Source organism: Dichotomopilus funicola (genome assembly GCF_033296635.1).
Source record: "Dichotomopilus funicola strain CBS 141.50 unplaced genomic scaffold C8A04scaffold_2, whole genome shotgun sequence".
Lineage (NCBI taxonomy): Eukaryota > Fungi > Ascomycota > Sordariomycetes > Sordariales > Chaetomiaceae > Dichotomopilus > Dichotomopilus funicola.
The window spans coordinates 497,262-516,154 of NW_026944023.1; the positions used below are offsets into that span (position 1 = coordinate 497,262).

Consider the following 18,893-nt stretch of genomic DNA (forward strand, 5'->3'; position numbering starts at 1 on the left):
GCTAACTGCTTATGTACAGCAGGAAGGCTGCAGAGGCACCTCGGATACGGGTCGAAGGGTCCTACCCAATACCGCAGGCGACAGGTTTTTGTGTATCCAAGACCTGGGCTGCGACTCATTAACTAGATCGAGAGAGGGGCTGGTGGTTACCTATGATTTTGTCTCACACCTACAACTTTCCCGCGGCATATCATTCATACTCTCGAGGTTCCTACAACAGTAAAAAAAGGGAGGGGGCAAAGAAGAAAAAAAATAAAGTACTTCCGTGTATGTAGGTAGGTAGGTATGTTGTTTCCTAGAGCAACAAATACACACCACAAGGAGCAGGGAGGTGCCCTTTCCGCCGTGTAAGTCAGCCCTAGATGCATGGGAACAAAGTGTGAAGTCGAGCGGTCATTTGACCCGCTGCAACCGGGTCGATGAGCCGCAATTTGTCGGCGTGGCCTGCAGCAAGAGCTCTGGGCGTTCTCTGTCTCGGCAGAATTGGACCCGTCTTATTCCATTCCGCTGTGCTGGCATCAATGGCTCCGAATAAAAACGACGTGTTTTATTGACCAAATGCGGATAGCAGAACTCAATGAGGCGGGATGCCATTCTCGGCTAGTTGTCGAAGGGAAGAGCAAAACTTGTGGATTTTTTCCAACAAGGGACCGGCAGCTCCCGTTCTCCAAGCCGTAGGCGGCTTGATGCTGAATTGAACCCCCAGAGCCCGCAGTCTGTGCGGATCAATGGAAAGAGAGTGAAGAAAGCGATAAAGGTTCCGTATGATTTGGTAGTGGGGAGCACGTGCCTAGTCCCACGGCCCTGGGAGAGGCGGAAAGCTCCCTCGCTGTGACCAAATCCTCTTGTACATAGGTCATTTACTTGTTTCTACAAAAGTGAAAAAAGACCAAAAAGAATAAAACAAGGAAGTGAAAGAAAAAAAAAGAATAAATCCAGGAAGTGAAAAAAGACGAAAAAGAGTTAATCAATCAAGAATGTGAATGGATTGGACTTAGGCTATCTGTTTTAGTCCGCCGCTTTTTTCGGCCACAGCGAGGCTCCCATGGACCCCCACGACGCTTGCCCCCACGAAGCAAGCTGGTTGCTCGGCAACCAACCGCAGTCGGGCGAACGTTGACACAATCAGGCCAGCGGGCCAATTAGCGATGGGAAGAGCGCACTCGCTTCAGCGAGAAGTCAAGTTTCAAACCTGGCGTTTTTGCGGACCCCTCCTCCACATGCATCCCACATCGAACACCCAGATGGCGTTTTGAGGCTTTGGTATTGTCCTTCCTCAACTCTGCAGTCATCTCAACAAGCCTTGCTTGCTTGTCTGGGCCCGGCGTGAAAGCCTCAACAAAACACATCAAAACACCGACCAATTCGGTTCCTCGGGTGCATTGAGGCCCTAAACTTCCTCTGTTGTGGGTGAACAGCCTCACCTCCCTTGCGACTTGTAAGAACAACGTCAACGCGATTTTCTGCTGGATCTGTCCTGCTCACCATATCCGCAGTGGGGTTTTTAATTATTTGTCGCAACCATGGGGATTTTTTCCTTCAATCCCTTTCGGGCTCGTGAGGCCCAGGCACCAAAGCTGCCCGTCTACAATGAACTCCCTCCCCCAAAGGCACGCTCAACACGCCATGCACGGAAAACACGCGCGGCGCGGTCGCCGACAAAGGAGCGCTATTCCGATACTAGCTCCACGTCAGACGATTCCGATGGCGACACAACCGATTCATCTACTTCCAGCTCCGGCAGCTCGAGGCGAACATCGTCATCTGCAGCGTCTGCCGCCGCGCTCATGATGCCCAAGAAGCGGCCTGTGGCTGTCGCTAACCGACGCTCTCCCGTTAGGAGATATCTTTATCGATTGCCCAACAAGGTCATCCGGTACTTGTGTCTCGCCATGATGTCGACCATCATCATTTTCATGTTTGTGCTCATCCGAGCGAGTCAGATGGAGAATAGGAGGATAGCTGAGGGCAAGGTCGAGAAGAAGCCTGCGGACCCGCCCCCGTGGGAGAATTTCGATTTCCTCACTCGGTACTACGGTGGTGTCAAGTCTCTACTTCCTCTGTCCGACAACGTACCGCAGTACCCCCGGCTTGAGGAGGAGGGTGCCTACAACGCCACCGAGTCACAAACACAGCATGGCCAAGAAGAGTCTGGGGAGCAGGGATCCAAGCAAACCTCGAAGAAAATGCCGTCGAGCAAGGCCTTCGTGGATTACACCACTGCCAACATCCCGAAAGTCGCTGATGGCATTCACGAGTGCTTCTTGGACAGCAAGAATACCCTCAAGGCACCCTCGATCCGTTACCTCGAGGGGCGCCCGGACGGTTTCCCGGACAACATCCTTGGCTCCTACGAACTGTTCTCGCTTCCTGAAGACATTTGTTTCGACCGCTACGGCAGATACGGGCCTTACGGCTATGGGTACTCTATCTGGACTGGCGGTCTTGGATTGGGTGATCACGGCGACCGGGAAGGATCCGAGGAGGTCTGGGGCCCTTCCAAGAAAACGGACTGGCGTCACATCGACTGGGCTGCTGCTCAGCGGCGTTGCTATCAAGCGAATGCCGACCGTTTTGAACCACTCGCTGTACGTGACGCGCCGCCTCGCGGATTTTACATTGGTGAAGGCATTCAAACCACCAAGCTCGCTGCCCGGGAATCGCAAGAGACAAAGACCCCTGAAGATTTCGTCGAAGAGGCTGCAAAGGAGACTGCCCAGGTCCGCGGCAGCTTGCAGAGGACGGCTGTCGTTCTCCGCTGCTGGGATGAGTTTGTCTGGAGGGAAGAGGATATTGTCAACTTGAGAGCTCTTATCTCCGAGCTGTCCCTCGCTTCCGGTGGCCGCTATGACATTCATCTTCTCGTGCAGGTGCGTAATGATGCTCGCAACCCTATCTGGGCGGACGACGAGGCCTACCGCGCCCGTATCAACGAAACAGTGCCAGAGGAGTTCCGTGGGATTGCCACCCTCTGGTCTGAAACCCAGATGCTTGCAGTCTACCAGGGCCTCCGCGACCTTTGGACCAAGGGTCCCGATCTTCCCGTTCACGGCTCGTACCGCGGTCTACAAATGGCCATGCAGCACTTTGCCTACAACCACCCAGAGTACGCGCACTTCTGGCAGTGGGAAATGGATATCCGCTACACCGGGCATTACCATGACATCCTCTCCAAGATGGAGAACTGGGCCAAAGAACAGCCGCGTAAAGGGTTGTGGGAGCGCAATGCTCGCTTCTACATCCCCCATGTTCACGGTACTTGGGAAGACTTCAAGCAGATGTCCCGAGTGCAGACTGAGCACGGCACCGTTGGCGCTGACAACCTGTGGAACTCTGTGCCTGGTGTCAACCAGCCAAAGCCGGGCGACAAAGCGGCCGCGCAGCCGGGTGAGCCATCCGTCTGGGGCCCTCTCCGCCCGGCTTCCGAGTCCGACTGGTTCGAGCATGACGCCGACCCGGTCCCGCCCACGACCTACGAGCGCGACAAGCACGTCTGGGGCGTGGGTGAGGAGGCCGACCTGCTCACACTGTCGCCCATCTTCGACCCGGAGGGTACCAGCTGGGGGCTCGCCGACGACATCACGGGGTACAACGAGACCATCCCCAACGGCAAGCCGCCGCGCCGCGCGCAAATCATCACGGCTTCGCGCATGTCAAGGCGCCTCCTACTCGCCATGCACCGAGAGACCGCCTTCAAGAAGCACCATGCCTTCCCCGAGATGTGGCCTGCCACAGTGGCCCTGCACCACGGCCTCAAAGCCGTCTTTGCCCCGCACCCGGTCTTCGTCGACCGCGCCTGGCCCCCCGACTACCTCGCGCGCGTGCTCAACGGCGGACGCAACGGCGCCTCGGGTGGTGCGCGCACATCAGTCTACGGCGACCGCGAGCACAACATGCGCGGGCTGACGTGGTTCTACAACGCCGGCTTCTCGGGCAACTTGTACCGCCGCTGGATGGGCCTGCGCGTGAACAATGACGGAGGGGAGGAGTTTGAGACCACCGTGGATCGGAGCGCGAACGAGACAAGCGTGGGCACCATGCGTGGCGGCGAGGGCCGGATGTGTCTCCCGCCGATGCTGCTGCATCCGGTGAAGGAAGTCGATCTGCCGGTGGAACGGCCACAGGAGCATGCGCCGATGCAAGAGTCGGATCCTTCTGCTTAGGTGGCGGTGGGAAGGAAGGCAGCGTTGATTCCATGATGTGTTGTTTTCGTGGTTAGCTTTGTGGTTATAAATTCCTATGTGTTTGGGCAAGGCGTTTGGGTAAATTTGGATATGATGAGGAAGAGGTGTGAGTTCGCAAGCGTATGTTGTTCATGAGATGAGCGATGGCTATGTTGATGATGTATTGGTCTGTAAATGAAACATGCGTGTTGATAATTATACGATCAGGTGTGGGTGTGCCCCATTAGGAGCGTGACTTAAGAATGTTCCGAAACGATTTCTAAATCCACACACAAGGCTGTGGTCGTTCACTGGCCATGGTCTTTTGCAGACATGTCATCACTCAACGTTATGCTGACTCACGTACCAAAATCCCATAATCTTGGAGTGAAGCTGACTCATAGATGATCGTATTATCGTAGCAGAGCCGTCGAGGATGGAGGACGCCTTCTTCATTGCCATTTGACTCGTACACGGGGTATGGGCCATGCTTCCCGATCCGAGACGCCAAACAGAAACACCCCGTCCCTTTTCGCCCTTCAATCACCCAGCCGCCCCAGATCCTACGCCAGCCGCTGATATCATCTCGCACAATTGATGTAAATAAGTAACACGGAGAAGACGAAGTGAGGGAATCAAACAACCCTCTTGACCTAGATGAAGGAAACGAACCACCGGTTAGCCTTCTTCGATACTCGGACCATCGTGCCGGGCAACATATCATACCTCGAAGAACCTCCGCAGCCACCAGACCTGAAAGACGCTCTCGCCAATAACGATGCCAATGACAAACAGGTTCCACCACTTGACCCGGCTGTTGGTGCTCTCCGCCGTGTTGCGGTGAGTACGCTCGCGCACGACAATGTAGCCCTGCTCATCCTTCACCCGCTCCAGCAACTCCGACAGCTTCCGCACCTCGACCTCGAGCGGGTCCTGCGGTGCGTCCGACTCCGACACGTACACAATGCCGTGCACGTTGAACGATACCTCCTTGGAGGACGCGCCCCAGTGTTCGTTCCCGAAGCAGTAGACGTACTTGCCATCGTGTTTCGCGTCAAAGGAGAAATCGCCGTTTGAGACCGACTTGTCGTTGATTTCATACTGGCCGTTCGGGTTCGTGATCTAGAGGGAGAGGGGAGAAAGATACGTCAGTGGGGGTCCGGGCAAAGCTGATGATAATCCAATCCGAACGGGGGGCTTGCGCATCATACCCAAAAGTCAATGTCGAGATTCCCAGCGCTACCGAACTCCCGATCGCCAACCTGGAACGTCACGGTCATCTTATCGCCATGGTGCAGGTTTTCGTGGAAGCATTCGCGGCCATGCGCCGGAAGTTGGATGTTGTGTGCTACTGCTGAGCTGAAAAGCAAGCTGGCCGAAAGCAGCAGCTTTGCCGCTGTTTGTAAAAGAAACATGGTGCCAATTGTCGTCGTGCGTGGCCGGTACGAGCAGGCGAGAGGGCGGACGTCGAGATGCCAGATTTCGCGTGCGGTTTGCTGTGGCCGCTAGTTAGGTGCTGCAACTGTGCTCGGCATTCAGGGATCCATCCATGGCCAGGTTGGCGATTTTGGCCCTTGGCTCCGCTGGCTTCGTTGCTGGGGCTGTCTCACGTTGTCTTTGGTCGCGACTCCCAGGGGGGGGCGATGGGGTCCACTCGCCAACTGGCCGGTCGAGCCAGTCAACGAAGCCCCAGCTTGTGAAAATGAAGAGGGAGCCAAGGCGAAAAGGAGGTGTCCCGGTCCAATGTTGTTCCAGGCTGCGCATGTACAAGCGGGGTACCAGTGGCGGACGTGGCCTGCAGGGCTGATTGTTTGGTCGCGAGTCAACAAATAAGGTGTCCAGCAGGTATCGTGCACGGGCCATACCAGGCTCCCTGGATGGAACCGCCCCCGGTGCCCCAGTGACTGCCTTCCCTGGCTCAGCCGGAGAACAACTTTCAAAATCCAATCCGTCTTCCCCCTAAGTTAAGGCTTTCCTTTCCACACCGCCATCGGAGCATCATCACCAGCGTTCAACTTCGACGAGAATACGCCGCTTCGCTATCTCGCCCGGTTTCTTCTGCTCAAACCCGAAAAGTAAGTCGCCTTTCTCTCTCCACCGCCTGCTTGCGCCGGTGCATTGTGGAATCGGGTTTCTGCCTCGGTCTGCCGCCCGCTCGCTCGCTCTCCCGACTTCGAAGGGTCCTCTGGCTCATCAGCCGCCAAATCCACACATATCGAGTCTTGCGCGTCTCGGGACCCGAGGACCCTAGCCAGTCAGCGATTTGGTGCCTGAACACTCCTGGTCACCGATCGCGTCCTCGCCTTCCTCACTGGCAAACATGGGATGCCTTGAAGCTTGTCCCTGTCGTTGCGCTGTGCATATCTGTCCTCAGATCACGCCAGTCAGCAACTTTTAATTCAAGCCTTCTCCCCATTCCCTGGCCACGAACCTACGTTTCGACACACCGCGCTCCGTTTACCATAGACAAGAATCGCGTTATTGTGACCTTTTTTTTCAAACCGCAGTCGTTGTTCCCCAACTTACCTAGAAGCTTTTTCCAGATCAATCCCTTTATACTTCTTTTACGGTCCCACCGTTCAATACCGCCAACATGGGCTTAGGAAGTTCTAAGATGTGGAACTGGCTTTCCCTGCTTATGAAGCAGAAGGAGATGCGTATTCTGATGGTTGGTCTTGACGCTGCCGGAAAAACCACCATTCTGTACAAGCTCAAGTTGGGTGAGGTTGTTACGACCATCCCCACAATCGGTACGTCATCACTCGTGAACGGGCGCGGACAAGAGAGCGGTGTTTCTCGCCTCTTAGATCCGGCTGAGCCAAAGGCAAAACTGACAGTAAATTTCCCTCCCTAGGTTTCAACGTCGAGACCGTCGAGTACCGCAACATCCAGTTCACCGTGTGGGATGTGGGTGGACAGGATAAGATTCGTCCCTTGTGGAGACATTACTTCCAGAACACCCAGGGTATCATTTTCGTCGTCGACAGCAATGACCGTGACCGTGTGCCTGAAGCCCGTGAGGAATTGCAGCGCATGCTCAACGAGGATGAACTGAGGGATGCTCTTCTCCTCGTGTTCGCCAACAAGCAGGATCTGCCGGTGAGCAACAACATAACGCGTGGTATCGAACAAGCAACAAGATACTAACTTCTTTACTTTTCTAGAATGCCATGAGCGTCGCCGAGATCACAGACAAGCTTGGTCTCCACAGCCTGCAGCGACGTACCTGGGTATGCTACCCCTTGTTACTTGGAGTTTTGTTACTTTTTTGTTCATCTCACGAATACTAACTATCGCGTAGTTCATCCAATCCACCTGCGCCACTTCTGGTGACGGTCTGTTCGAGGGCCTTGACTGGCTTGCCACGGAAATCAAGAAGAACAACGCCTAAAGCGACCTCAGACGCGCTGGGGGACCTGATCTCCTCGCCCCCATCATGCCAAGCATTGGCTCGATTGTTGGTCTTTTAAATGTGCACGCACTAGCAGACAGTCGACTAGCCCATGGAGTCTATTTTGCGGTTGGTGCATTTGCATCGTGAAGACGGCCGCTGATGAATGAGGAGATGAAATCGAGGAAGGGTGGCCAACACTCATTCTGGAACTCTGGTCACTTTTTCGGAAAGACGGAGGGGCGCACTGGGTTGGGATCATGTACAATTTGATACATTCGTCAAGGGAGAGAGAGAGATAAGAGTTTGTTCACTGTTTTTCCCCTCGACCTTCTTTATCTTTTGAGACCAGTTCCAACAACCTCTGCACCTCATGCCTTGCCGCGCTAGGACGGCTAGGGGGAAACGGAAAAGGGTATGGTTAGCGTGGCCTAGGAGCGGAAGAAGACGCACACATAGCAAGTCGCACGTATTGTCGCGCCGCGTCTACATGATGAAGGGAGGGACGAGGAAAAGCGGGTGGATGGTCAGGGGGCGCTGTAAACACATTCGGTAATTATTAAGGTTGATTTCGCACGATAAAGTTTCCGCATGTTCTTTGACATCCTGTGCCACCCTCGCAACTGTCAAAGACCACATATGTGAGTTGCCGTCACGAATCACAACTCACGAAGTATTGCAGCTCGCAGAACAGTCACTGTGATGGATGTTCTCCTCAATCCAGAACTTAGTGTAAAAACAATGGACCAACCTGCCAAATCTCTGAATCGAAATGGACGTCACAAAACGAGGCGAACAAGCGGTGGAAAATCCTACAGGCTATCAGCATTGCATTTAACTGCACGTTGAGTTGTTGGGGACCGGGATGTGGCAGCATGCGTGGTATGGTTCCGACTTCATGCGGGTTTTGGTTGGGGGTATGGACAAGGACCATTGTTTTCCTTCCTCTGTTTGTCTGCCTTAACCTTGACGATTTCCGGAACTAGTTTAGAAAGTCTCATTCTGTAAAGGGACATTTTGTTATTTTCTAATATTGGGTGCAGGAGAAGCGATTAACACTCTGCAAATGCCGTGTATTTACATGTCAAATATTACAAACTCCTTGTTGCTTTTATGTCAATCGAGTGGTGAGTTTCCCAAATCCCCATCATGTACATCAAAATACAATACTATACAGTAACATCAAGATCATTTACCGTCGTCAAAAGCGGAACGTGCGTTAAACCTGCTGCTGTTGCTCGGAAGCATCAACTGCAGTAATCGTCACCCCTGTCTTGTCCTCGTTCAGCGCTACCACCGCCTTATCACCCATCTTGAGCTCGCCACGAATGATCTTGTCAGCCAGTCCGTTCCCAATCTGTGTGGTGATAAGCCGGTTTAGCGGGCGGGCGCCAAACTTCGGGTCGTATCCGCGTTCAGCAAGCCACTCGCGCACGTCGTTAGGGACGGTGAGGCTGATGCGCCGGTCATCTAGTCGCTGCTGGAGCTCGCGAAGTCGGATGTCGACGATGTCGCGCAGAGCTTGGAGCGCGAGGCGCTTGAAGATGATAAAAGAGTCGATGCGGTTGAGGAACTCAGGCGGGTACTGCGAGGAGACGACGTCCATGACGGCAGATTTGACTTTGGGGTCGATGTCACCGTCGGGAGTCTCATGATAGGGGTGGATGGGGTCTGCTCCGACAAGGATGTCGGCGCCGAGGTTGGAGGTTAGGACGATGATGGTGTTTTTGAAATCAACCTTATGCCCCTGTGCGTCGGTTAGGTAACCCTCGTCTAGCACCTGGAGAAGCAAGGCCGAGATATCGCGGTGCGCCTTTTCAAACTCGTCGAAGAGAAGAACGGCGTACGGCTTGCGGCGGACAGCTTCGGTTAACTGGCCGGCATCTTCGTAGCCAACGTAGCCAGACGGCGCACCGATGAGACGGGAGATGGTGTGCTTCTCTTGAAACTCGCTCATGTCGAACCGAACAACGGCGGACTCGGTGGAGAAGAGAAAACTAGCAAGCTTCTTGCACAGCTCTGTCTTGCCAACGCCCGTGGGGCCTAGGAAGAAGAACGACGCCAGTGGGCGGTTCTCGCCGCTAAGGCCAGCCCTTTGCATCCTCACGGCATCTGACACGGCCTTGAGGGCTTCGTCCTGCCCACGGACAGACTCCCGAAGAATGTCCTCCATGTGAATCAACTTTTCAGTGTGTCCGCTCGTCAACTTTGAGATGGGAATTCCGGTAATTCTCGAGACGACATTGGCAATGTCATCGGCGGTTACAGAGTCGTGAATCAGGTTTCCTTCGCCGCCGGATTCCTCGCCCTCTTTCGGCAGCTTCTTTTCGAGGTTGGGGATGGTGCTGAACCTAAGCTCAGAGGCTTTGGCGAAATTGCCGTCTCTTTGCGCGAGTTCAAGTTCGACCCGGGCCCTGTCCAGGTCTGTCTGGGTCTGCTTTATTGCGTCGATCTCTGACTTCTCTTTCTCCCACTTCTCGGTCAGTGTCTTCTCTTCCTCTCGGCACTGCTGGAGCTCGGTTTCCAGCTTCTCACGCCGCTCCTTGCTGGCAATATCCTTCTCCTTCCGGAGACTCTCGAGTTCGATTTGGATAGTCATAATCTTTTGGTCCAGCCGCAAGATGTCCTCGGGTTTGCTTTCCTGTTGGAGCCTGAGTGAACTGGCGGCCTCGTCCATCAGGTCGATTGCCTTGTCGGGAAGGAAGCGGTCAGTGATGTACCGGTTCGAGTAGGTAGCGGCCGCAACTAGCGCGCCGTCGGTGATACGGACACCGTGATGCACCTCATACTTGTCCTTGATCCCACGTAGAATGCTGATTGTATCTGGGACGGTTGGCTCGCTGACAAGAATCGGTTGAAAACGTCTGGCCAAGGCAACGTCTTTTTCGATCTGGCGGTATTCGGCGAGGGTTGTAGCACCGCAGCATTGTAGTTCGCCGCGGGATAGAGCGGGCTTAAGAAGATTCGACGCGTCTATGGACCCCTCTGCTTTCCCTAGCCCAAGGAGCGTATGGAGCTCGTCGATGAAGAGGATGACCTGACCTTCAGATTGTTGAACTTCGGAAAGAACCTTCTTCAGTCGTTCTTCAAAATCGCCGCGGAACTTTGCACCGGCGATGAGCGACCCAAGATCCAAGGAAACAACCCTTTTGTTTTTGATGCTCTCTGGCACCGCACCGCGAACAATCTCAATAGCCAACCCTTCGAGAACAGCAGTCTTGCCAACGCCGGCACTTCCGATGAGCACGGGGTTGTTTTTCGTTCGACGGGAGAGGATTTGAATCGTCCGTTGGATCTCGGAAGACCTTCCAATAACAGGATCGAGCTTTCCCGCTTTTGCCCGCGCCGTCAGGTCGACTCCATACTGTTCAAGCGCCGGCTTTTCCGGCTCGCCTCCGAGATTCATGCGGTGCGTGCCGCCTGGTGGGTGTGGCCGGCCATTGGAGTATGCTCGCGTTGCTACGGTTGGGACGACTTTCTGAGAGGATATTACAACCGTTGACCTCGGGATAGCCGCAAAGGTTCGGGGAAACTGGTGTTGCCGCAACACGCCCCTTGGAACGGCTGCGAGCCGTTGAGAAGCGGTTGATAGAATCCGTGCTCTTGATTGCATCTTACAAACTGCTCGGTTCTAAGGGAAAAGGAAAAGGGGTTTCATCGACCGGCATCCGAATCCGTCGATGCAAAGGGCATATCAGCACCTTTATACCCAGAACATCCAAAACTCGTGACGGTCGAGAAACGACTCGAGTATTCGTCGACGAGCTAGAAGCTGTGACGAAAGCTCTCGTAGTTTCCAGGTACCCACTTAAATTTCTTATCTTATCGGATGACAGGCAGAGTGGGTTGTGTGGGCCCGTGCGCTGCTTGTTGACTTTTCTTCGAAAATGATTTCCAAAGTTACCAACTTTTCCTCTCTTTCACTTCCAACACAACACAGGCCAGCACCAAGTTGCGCCGCCCAACGAAAACAGCTTGTGCATACTCGGTATGTCGCCCTCTCCTACTACTACCCCAATTTTGTACCCCTTTTCATGATGATCTATATTGGTCCGTGTTACCAAGCAGCCTCAAGACCTGCAAATGACGACGAAACCCAGCATTGACATGCGTCTCTGATTTTTGTGTACTTTCGGAACTGAGTTTCACCAGATAGCGGTTCTGGGCTTATCGGCTAACCGTTGCTCCTCAGACAGACAGTCTGCGATATCTTCCCTTTTTTTTTCCTACGGTACGCTCGTTGACTGTGTGTGCAAACGCTGGGCAGCACCCAGGGGGCGCGGAACCAAGTGGTTGGCCATCAGGTACTGCATATCGCGACGGAACTGGATGGTCACTGCCTCTGGAGACCGACGACCGATCGTGTTTGCCGGGTTGATGGGAGATTAATATGTTTATTGGACTCTTGTTTCGTATGCCGCAGAGCCCTTTTAGTAGTCAGCTATAAATTTATATGAGAGAAACTGCGAATAATTCGTTGGTGATGGATGATCACCTCGAGAAGCAAGGTGTGCCTAGCATCAATGCATAAAGCCGTGAAGAAAAAGTCGATGTTGCCCCTATTAGTACGCACCCCTTGTTGAACCATGGTCGTGTTAGCCGTTAGGCTAAAATTGAAATGATCAATTTCACTGCTCGAAACTTGACCGCATTGAGTGGTTGAAGCAGCTTCCTTGGAGGGTTGTTCCATTTCGAGGAGCGCAGGGCAAAGTGGGGACTATCACGGCCAAACGCATGCTTGGCTTTATCGCGCGGGGCCGTCGCGGTCAACTTCCCACAGCATGGCTTGAGCTGACCTACTCACGCCAAACCGTTCAACCTAGGGGTACTTGCGCCGAGTCACGTTGGTATATGAAATAAGGTTGTTCTCAATAGAATAATCCCCTCTTCTTCTCAAAATGCCGATGTACGGTGATTTAGGCAACAAATTGGTGTGTATCACGCCGTGCCCAACGAACGCCCGTCGCCCTTCGAAATTAGCTGACACTTGCTCAAGGTTCAACACGCCAAACGGACACAAAACTTGACACATCTACCGCCATACCAGACCGAACTAGTCCGAGCTGTGACTCGAGAGGTGCGGGACCTTGACAAAGACGTGGCCAGCTTGCTCGAGCCATTCCAAGGCTCCTTCGACCCCTCAGCAGACCAGGCAACCGCGTGCACCTTGCTGGTCAATCATCTTTCTATGCGCCGCAACAAGCGCTGCCTCCTTGCCTACCACCGGACACGTACCGACAAGTTGGAGGAGCTTGTGTGGAGTGGCTCGGATGTGCTAGATCTCGCAGGCCAGCAAGCCGGCGGTGGGAACGGTGCAGGCGCTGCGGTGGATAGTGGAGGGGGTAGTAGTCTGAGTCCGCAGGAAGAGGACTATTTTCGGCAGTATGGGGATCTTCTGGCAGCTTATAAGGGTCAGTGGACGGACGTTGACCTGACTGGGAGTCTTGAGCCGCCAAGAGACCTATTCATCGACGTCCGTGTGTTGAAGGACGCGGGTGAAATCCAGACGGAATACGGGTAAGCAATTCCTGAGTTGAGTAGTCTCCATTTCATGTGGACAGAGATTAACGTATTCGGTAGGGCTATTAACTTGACCAAAAACAGCCAGTTCTACGTTCGACAGGGTGATGTCGAACGGTTGATCGCCCAAGGTTACCTTCAAAAGCTTGGGTGAAAGCTGATAGGTACTCGCCCGCCTAAAGAGCTCACGGCCTCAGTCCATCTATGGCCGATCAACTCATAGGTATGCCCCTTTGGGACACGCAAACTACACGACTACGCAGTACATGGCACCACATCGTTCCCGTGACTCGTGGGGAGACAAAAGAATTTTTCATGAACCGCCCAGGCTCGGTCGGAACCTTGACACTGCTTCCCCGACGCGGCAGAGAGGGACCTCGAATCAATCTCGAAACAACACCAACCGCCGCTAGCTGATGAAAGCTCGCGCCACGATGGCGGCAGAAGGTGAGGTCCTCCTCGCGTGGACCGGTCTGTGGATAGAATTGTGCAACCCATGGCCGGGCCGAGCTCCTCGTCCATTGGCTCGCGGCAGAGTTGCCGGCAGCATTGACAGGGGGAGAAACGCAAGGCCTGACGCCTGTCAACGCGCCTGCAGCTCGCGTGGCCAGCGAACTTTTTTTTTCGCCAATTGGGGGGCGGAAGCTCACAGTGAGCTTTACGAAGAAATCACTGTGTTTGGCGAGGGAAAGCCTGGAGGGCTTGAATAGTCAACAGGGTCGGTAGTTTGAATTATCGTCTATATGTTTCGTTAAGAGTGTCCTAAACGTATTGTTTACTCTGAAAAAAGCCTCGAAAAACACCGTACCTTAAAAGCGGACCAGGCACCTTTGAGCCGTGGCAGTCTACCCTCTGAAAGTCAATTCACACTGTCATTGCATCATCCCACGGCCGTTTTCAATGTTTTGCCCCACCACGCTGCAACTCCTTCAACGGTCCAGACCCTCACATCCCTCGACAAACTGCGAAGAAAGAGACGGCGCGGGGCGACCAGGCAGTGAAGCCGGCGAGCGGGGAGGCTCAAGAAGGCCCCGAACTTATGACCAGAAAAAAATTGGTCACAATCATGACAGTGGTTGTCGAAACTTTCGCACACGAACCGACCTTTGTCATGGATCCAGCCTCGGGGAGGAGTGGGTCCTCCTCGGAACCTAGTGTCGATTATTGTCCAAGGAACAGAAGGTTTGCCTGGAATGCTTATCTCTCGCACTAAACTTCAACTCACATGGCGCTCCTTTTTGTACAGAGGTACCATACCTATATCCATCGGGTATCCCATCCGACCCGCTAACTAGCGGGCCCAATTCAACGACAGACGTCTACTTTTGTCCCCCCACGCTGTCCCGCATTGACAAACCATTCTATCACTCGCTTCGACGGGCCGTCCTTTTGGAGATCTACGAGTGTCCTTCCTAGTCGTCATCGTAACCACATCGGGAGAAGTTAGATGCCATTTGCTTTGCCCGGCTAGGACCACCATGCGCGCGCCGTCAAACGATTCGCTCCCGCAGATCGCGCCTTGAACGTTCTCACACCCCTCCCCCCTTCGAGATCCTACCCCTCCTGCCCACTTCCTTGCGCCATGTCGTCGCCAGCTCTCAACTATTCTTGGAGGAGGAGGCGCTCTTCCGTGACCTCATACGCCTCTCGCGAAGAAGACTCAGCCGACTCGAACCTCCAAGATCCACGGGGCGCGAACGGCGATGCGAAACAGCTGTCCTCGTCTGTGGGCCGCGAGCCCATAAGGTCGTTCATCCACGGCAGTATCAGGGGCCATCTACGTGGGTATACGTCCGCCCCGTAACAGGCGATACCTCCCGTGCTAACCCATGTTGATAGCTCCCCTCGATAGCGCAGAGTCAGCACGCTCCGTCCGCGAGGAAACCGCCGAGTTGGCCAACTACTTTCTCTCCGACAACAAGGACGCCCGGGCCACTCCCTTTATTCGCCGGGCCAGATCCGCTTCATCCAGTACCTCGCAGCTCCCTCTCGAGCCCTCCGGTTCCGAGCACAGCCTAGGACCATTAGCCGAGGTCATCGCCGAAGTGTCGGAGCCACCGTCCCCCGAAGAGACGGATGACCGGGCTGTTCCTGCGGAGGGGCCATCGATGCTTACCACCATGCTCCGGAGGTCGCCGCCGGACCAAAGCTACTTTTACAAGTCAAAAGACGCCAATGCTCACGAGGATGTTTCCGCGACCGGCAATGATACAGTCGAAGACGAAGGGGAGACTTCGCTGAGTCGGATAACCTCCGCCCCATCTCGGCCTCTGGTAGCAGCGCACGATTCCTTGGCCGAAAACGAGCCAAACCAGGACGAATCATCCCCTCTGATACCTCCGACTTCAAGGGAAACAGGCCCAGAAAGCTACGGGACGTCTCGGGTGGGCGAGTCCGACATTGATTTGGAGGGTCAGAAAGCTCTGAACCAAGAAAGATGGATTGTGGGGGCGGCTACTTCTATGCGGAACGCAGGTGGCCGGGTGGCCAGTATCATCCCCGTCATCAGCAACCCGAAGCGGTGGGACCGTCACGCCCTCTGGCAGAACGCGGTCGTTGCTCCGGTGGCGTGTCTTCCGGCTGTTGTTGTTGGGCTGCTGCTCAATATCTTGGATGCGTTGTCTTATGGTAAATACGGCACCTTGCACACGGTGATGTTTTGTCCCTGGTACTAACGTTGAGTAGGCATGATTTTGTTTCCGTTGGGGAGTCCAATCTTTGCGAGCTTGGGGTCGGCGGGGATATCCATGTTCTACGTTAGCTGTATTGTCTCACAGCTGACCTTTTCGTCGGGAAGTATCTTTAAGGGCGGAGTTGGCTCCGAGCTGGTGAGTTCCCCCCTCGGTGGGCTTTTAGCTTTCTTGTTCTTTTCAGACGTACGCTGACAATCCTCAGATCGAAGTCGTCCCGTTCTTCCATAACATGGCGGCCACCATCACAGATATTGTCGGAGAAGACCAGCCGGATGCAGTCATTGCTACCACCATTACGTCCTACGCGCTTAGCTCGATGCTCACAGGCGCCGTCTTCTACCTGATGGGCAAGTTCAAATTCGGCTACCTGGTGGGTTTCATCCCCCGCCACATCCTGATCGGCTGTATCGGAGGTGTCGGCTGGTTTTTGGTCGCGACCGGATTCGAAGTTACGGCGCGCATGGATGGGAGTCTGCATTACAATTTGGATACATTGAAACATCTTGTTCGGGCCGACACTGTACCCCTTTGGATCATCCCACTTTCGTTAGCTGTTATCCTCTTCTACGGCCAGTCCAGGATCACGTCCAAATACTTCCTCCCGCTCTATATCCTCGCCATACCCGCCGCGTTTTACGCTTTGGCCGGTGCGTTGAACGTGTTGAATCCCGAGAACTTGCGAGACGGCGGCTGGGTCTTCGAGGGCCCGCCTGCGGGAGAACCATGGTGGTATTTTTACACCTTGTACAGTGAGTCTTTTCTCTCTTCTAACATGTTTAGGGTTACCAGAACGCTGATATTTCTGGCAGAGTTGAACCTGGTTCATTGGGGAGCCATCGCGCAGTGCATCCCGGCCATGCTTGCCTTGACCTTTTTCGGCATCCTCCACGTCCCTATAAACGTTCCGGCACTTGCTCTGAACACAGGTGAGGACCACGCCAATCTGGACCATGAGCTCAAGTTACACGGATACTCGAACTTCTTATCCGGTATGGCCGGCAGCATTCAGAACTATCTAGTCTATTCCAACAGCCTGTTTTTTATGCGCTCCGGGGGGAATACTCGACTAGCTGGGATCGAACTTGCGGTGTTTACATTTTTGGTCATGCTCATCGGTCCTTCGCTCATCGGATACATCCCCGTCATGATGGTTGGCGTGCTGATTTTCGACCTTGGATTTGAACTCCTATTAGAGGCTGTGTGGCAGCCGAGGAGGAAGCTGAAACCGGTGGAATATTTTACTGTGATAGCCATCGTGCTTGTCATGGGCACGTACGACTTTGTGGTCGGCATTGGCGTGGGGATCTTGCTAGCTTTCATGTCCCTGACGTTCCAGACGTCGAGGGTCTCGGCCATCCGAGCGAGTTACTTAGGCGATGTCGTTGGGTCGACTGTGAGAAGGAATCCGACTCAGCAGCATTACCTCCGCCAAGTTGGTCGCCAGATCAGCGTCCTGAAGCTTTCTGGGTACCTATTTTTTGGCACCATTGTTGGCGTCGAAGATAGGATCAGGGCACTCATCTCGGATGAAGAATTCAACAGACGGCCGATCAAGTTTCTGGTTCTCGACCTCTGGCTTGTCACGGGCGTGGACTATTCAGCCGCCGAAGTCTTCAACACCATCAGCAGGCTCTTGGATGGCAAGGGTATCGAGCTTGTGGTCAGCGGGGTCGACCCAGCACACGGCCTGGGTCGCAATCTGCGGGCTGTCGGCCTAGGCGAGGACGGTATCGAAGTGAAACTCTTGCCCGAACTCAACGCCGCGCTAGAGTATTGCGAGAACGAACTTCTCAAGACCCTCTACGTCAACCAAGAAGACTCAGACAGCACACTGACCGTCTCCACGGCCAACCTCGACGTCCCCAACAGCCAACAACCGCCCTCGGCAACCTCCTCCAACCTTCTGCCCTCCTCATCATCCGCCATGCTCGGCTCCTCCCCCCGGCGCAACCACCTCCGCGAAGCCGCCCGCAACTCACTCGGCCAAGTCCAAGCCAAGCGCCCCACGCGCTGGCAAAGCTTCAAAGAGCCCCTCCGTCTCATCCTACAAATCTTCCGCGACGTCAGCGACAAAAACGAAGATTTTTGGTTCCGTGCCGTGCGCTACTTTCAACACGCGCATTTCGCACCGGGCACCGTCCTCTTCCGGCGCGGCGAGCGCGCCGAAGGGTTCTATCTCGTCGAGTCGGGCATCCTGCGCGCCGAGTACGACTTGCCGCAGGGGTGGTTGTTCGAGAGTATCGTGGCGGGCACGACGTGTGGGGAGTTGCCGTTCTTTTCGGAGACGAACCGGACGGCGACGTGTATTGCGGAGAGGGAGTGTGTGGTGTGGTTGATGGATGGGGAGAGTTGGGCGAGGTTGCAGAAGGAGGAGCCGGATGTGGCGCAGGAGTTGTTGCGGATTTCGTTGAAGTTGACGAGTGAAAGGATGTCGGTCATTACGAGTTATACGTTGACGATGGCTGGGTGAAGGGGGGGAAACGGGGGTAACGGTGTGATTCATTGGGTCTTTTTGTGAGCGCTGTTTGGAGTTGGGTTGTCATTGAGTGTATGTACTGTATGTGTAAATTTGGGATATGGTTTGGACTGATGGCAGTGGAGGTTGTTCATATTTGTACATGCGTACGATATTTCAGTTTCGTTTCCGGGCAGAAACTGGTTTCGTCTGTTACTGTGCAAGTTTACGACATACTAGGTGTGTTCAACAGAGACTAATAAGCTACCGAAGCTTACATAGTAAAATAAGTGCTGTCTTACATCTTCACTGTCTCCCTAACTCGTCTCAAAATTGTCAGAAAGACAGTAATTAGTTCCCACGCGAGTACCACTGTAAATGACAGTATCCTTAATCTGCGAGTTTCTGCTTTGTCTCAGGAACAAAACCACTTCGGCCAATTGAAATGGTTCCCTTTCCGTCTTTGGCAATCAGTGCAGGTGGCAACGTGGTTTCGCCATGTGGGCCGCGCCCTTGCATGAACCTGAGGCGCGGGCAAGGCACGCAAGGCTGTCAGATGTTTTAGGCCCGCAGCGCACTTGTATTTCCGAGCGGATGCCTTGCGAGATCCCTCATCGAACCTTCCCCCATACATCTCGTTCACTCATCATTTTGGCAGTTTTGTCAGTCAT

The 18,893-nt window shown here is 54.2% G+C and overlaps 6 protein-coding genes across 6 annotated transcripts; 4 read left to right on the plus strand and 2 right to left on the minus strand.

Moving 5' to 3' along the window:
• Window positions 1-1,523: 1,523 nt before the first annotated feature.
• On the plus strand, window positions 1,524-4,163 carry C8A04DRAFT_33859 (uncharacterized protein; the record flags this gene model as incomplete). Its single annotated transcript, XM_062782633.1, has 1 exon — window positions 1,524-4,163. One exon carries the CDS (start codon window positions 1,524-1,526, stop codon window positions 4,161-4,163), a length of 2,640 nt encoding a protein of 879 aa, XP_062641103.1.
• Window positions 4,164-4,798: 635 nt separating this feature from the next.
• C8A04DRAFT_24282 (emp24/gp25L/p24 family/GOLD-domain-containing protein) lies at window positions 4,799-5,578 on the minus strand (the record flags this gene model as incomplete). The annotated part of the gene is made up of 3 exons (XM_062779066.1): window positions 4,799-4,816; window positions 4,890-5,285; window positions 5,375-5,578. The coding sequence occupies 3 exons, from the start codon at window positions 5,576-5,578 to the stop codon at window positions 4,799-4,801; spliced, it is 618 nt and encodes a 205-aa protein (XP_062641104.1).
• Window positions 5,579-6,756: 1,178 nt separating this feature from the next.
• Window positions 6,757-7,554, plus strand: C8A04DRAFT_24283 (ADP-ribosylation factor; the record flags this gene model as incomplete). Its single annotated transcript, XM_062779067.1, has 4 exons — window positions 6,757-6,913; window positions 7,018-7,262; window positions 7,328-7,393; window positions 7,465-7,554. The coding sequence occupies 4 exons, from the start codon at window positions 6,757-6,759 to the stop codon at window positions 7,552-7,554; spliced, it is 558 nt and encodes a 185-aa protein (XP_062641105.1).
• Window positions 7,555-8,773: 1,219 nt separating this feature from the next.
• Window positions 8,774-11,167, minus strand: C8A04DRAFT_8711 (P-loop containing nucleoside triphosphate hydrolase protein; the record flags this gene model as incomplete). The annotated part of the gene is made up of 1 exon (XM_062785215.1): window positions 8,774-11,167. One exon carries the CDS (start codon window positions 11,165-11,167, stop codon window positions 8,774-8,776), a length of 2,394 nt encoding a protein of 797 aa, XP_062641106.1.
• A 1,285-nt stretch (window positions 11,168-12,452) lies between these two features.
• On the plus strand, window positions 12,453-13,228 carry C8A04DRAFT_24285 (uncharacterized protein; the record flags this gene model as incomplete). The annotated part of the gene is made up of 3 exons (XM_062779068.1): window positions 12,453-12,485; window positions 12,551-13,071; window positions 13,135-13,228. The coding sequence occupies 3 exons, from the start codon at window positions 12,453-12,455 to the stop codon at window positions 13,226-13,228; spliced, it is 648 nt and encodes a 215-aa protein (XP_062641107.1).
• Window positions 13,229-14,656: 1,428 nt separating this feature from the next.
• C8A04DRAFT_24286 (sulfate transporter family-domain-containing protein) lies at window positions 14,657-18,237 on the plus strand (the record flags this gene model as incomplete). The annotated part of the gene is made up of 5 exons (XM_062779069.1): window positions 14,657-14,855; window positions 14,914-15,702; window positions 15,760-15,902; window positions 15,970-16,516; window positions 16,577-18,237. 5 exons carry the CDS (start codon window positions 14,657-14,659, stop codon window positions 18,235-18,237), a joined length of 3,339 nt encoding a protein of 1,112 aa, XP_062641108.1.
• Window positions 18,238-18,893: the final 656 nt, after the last annotated feature.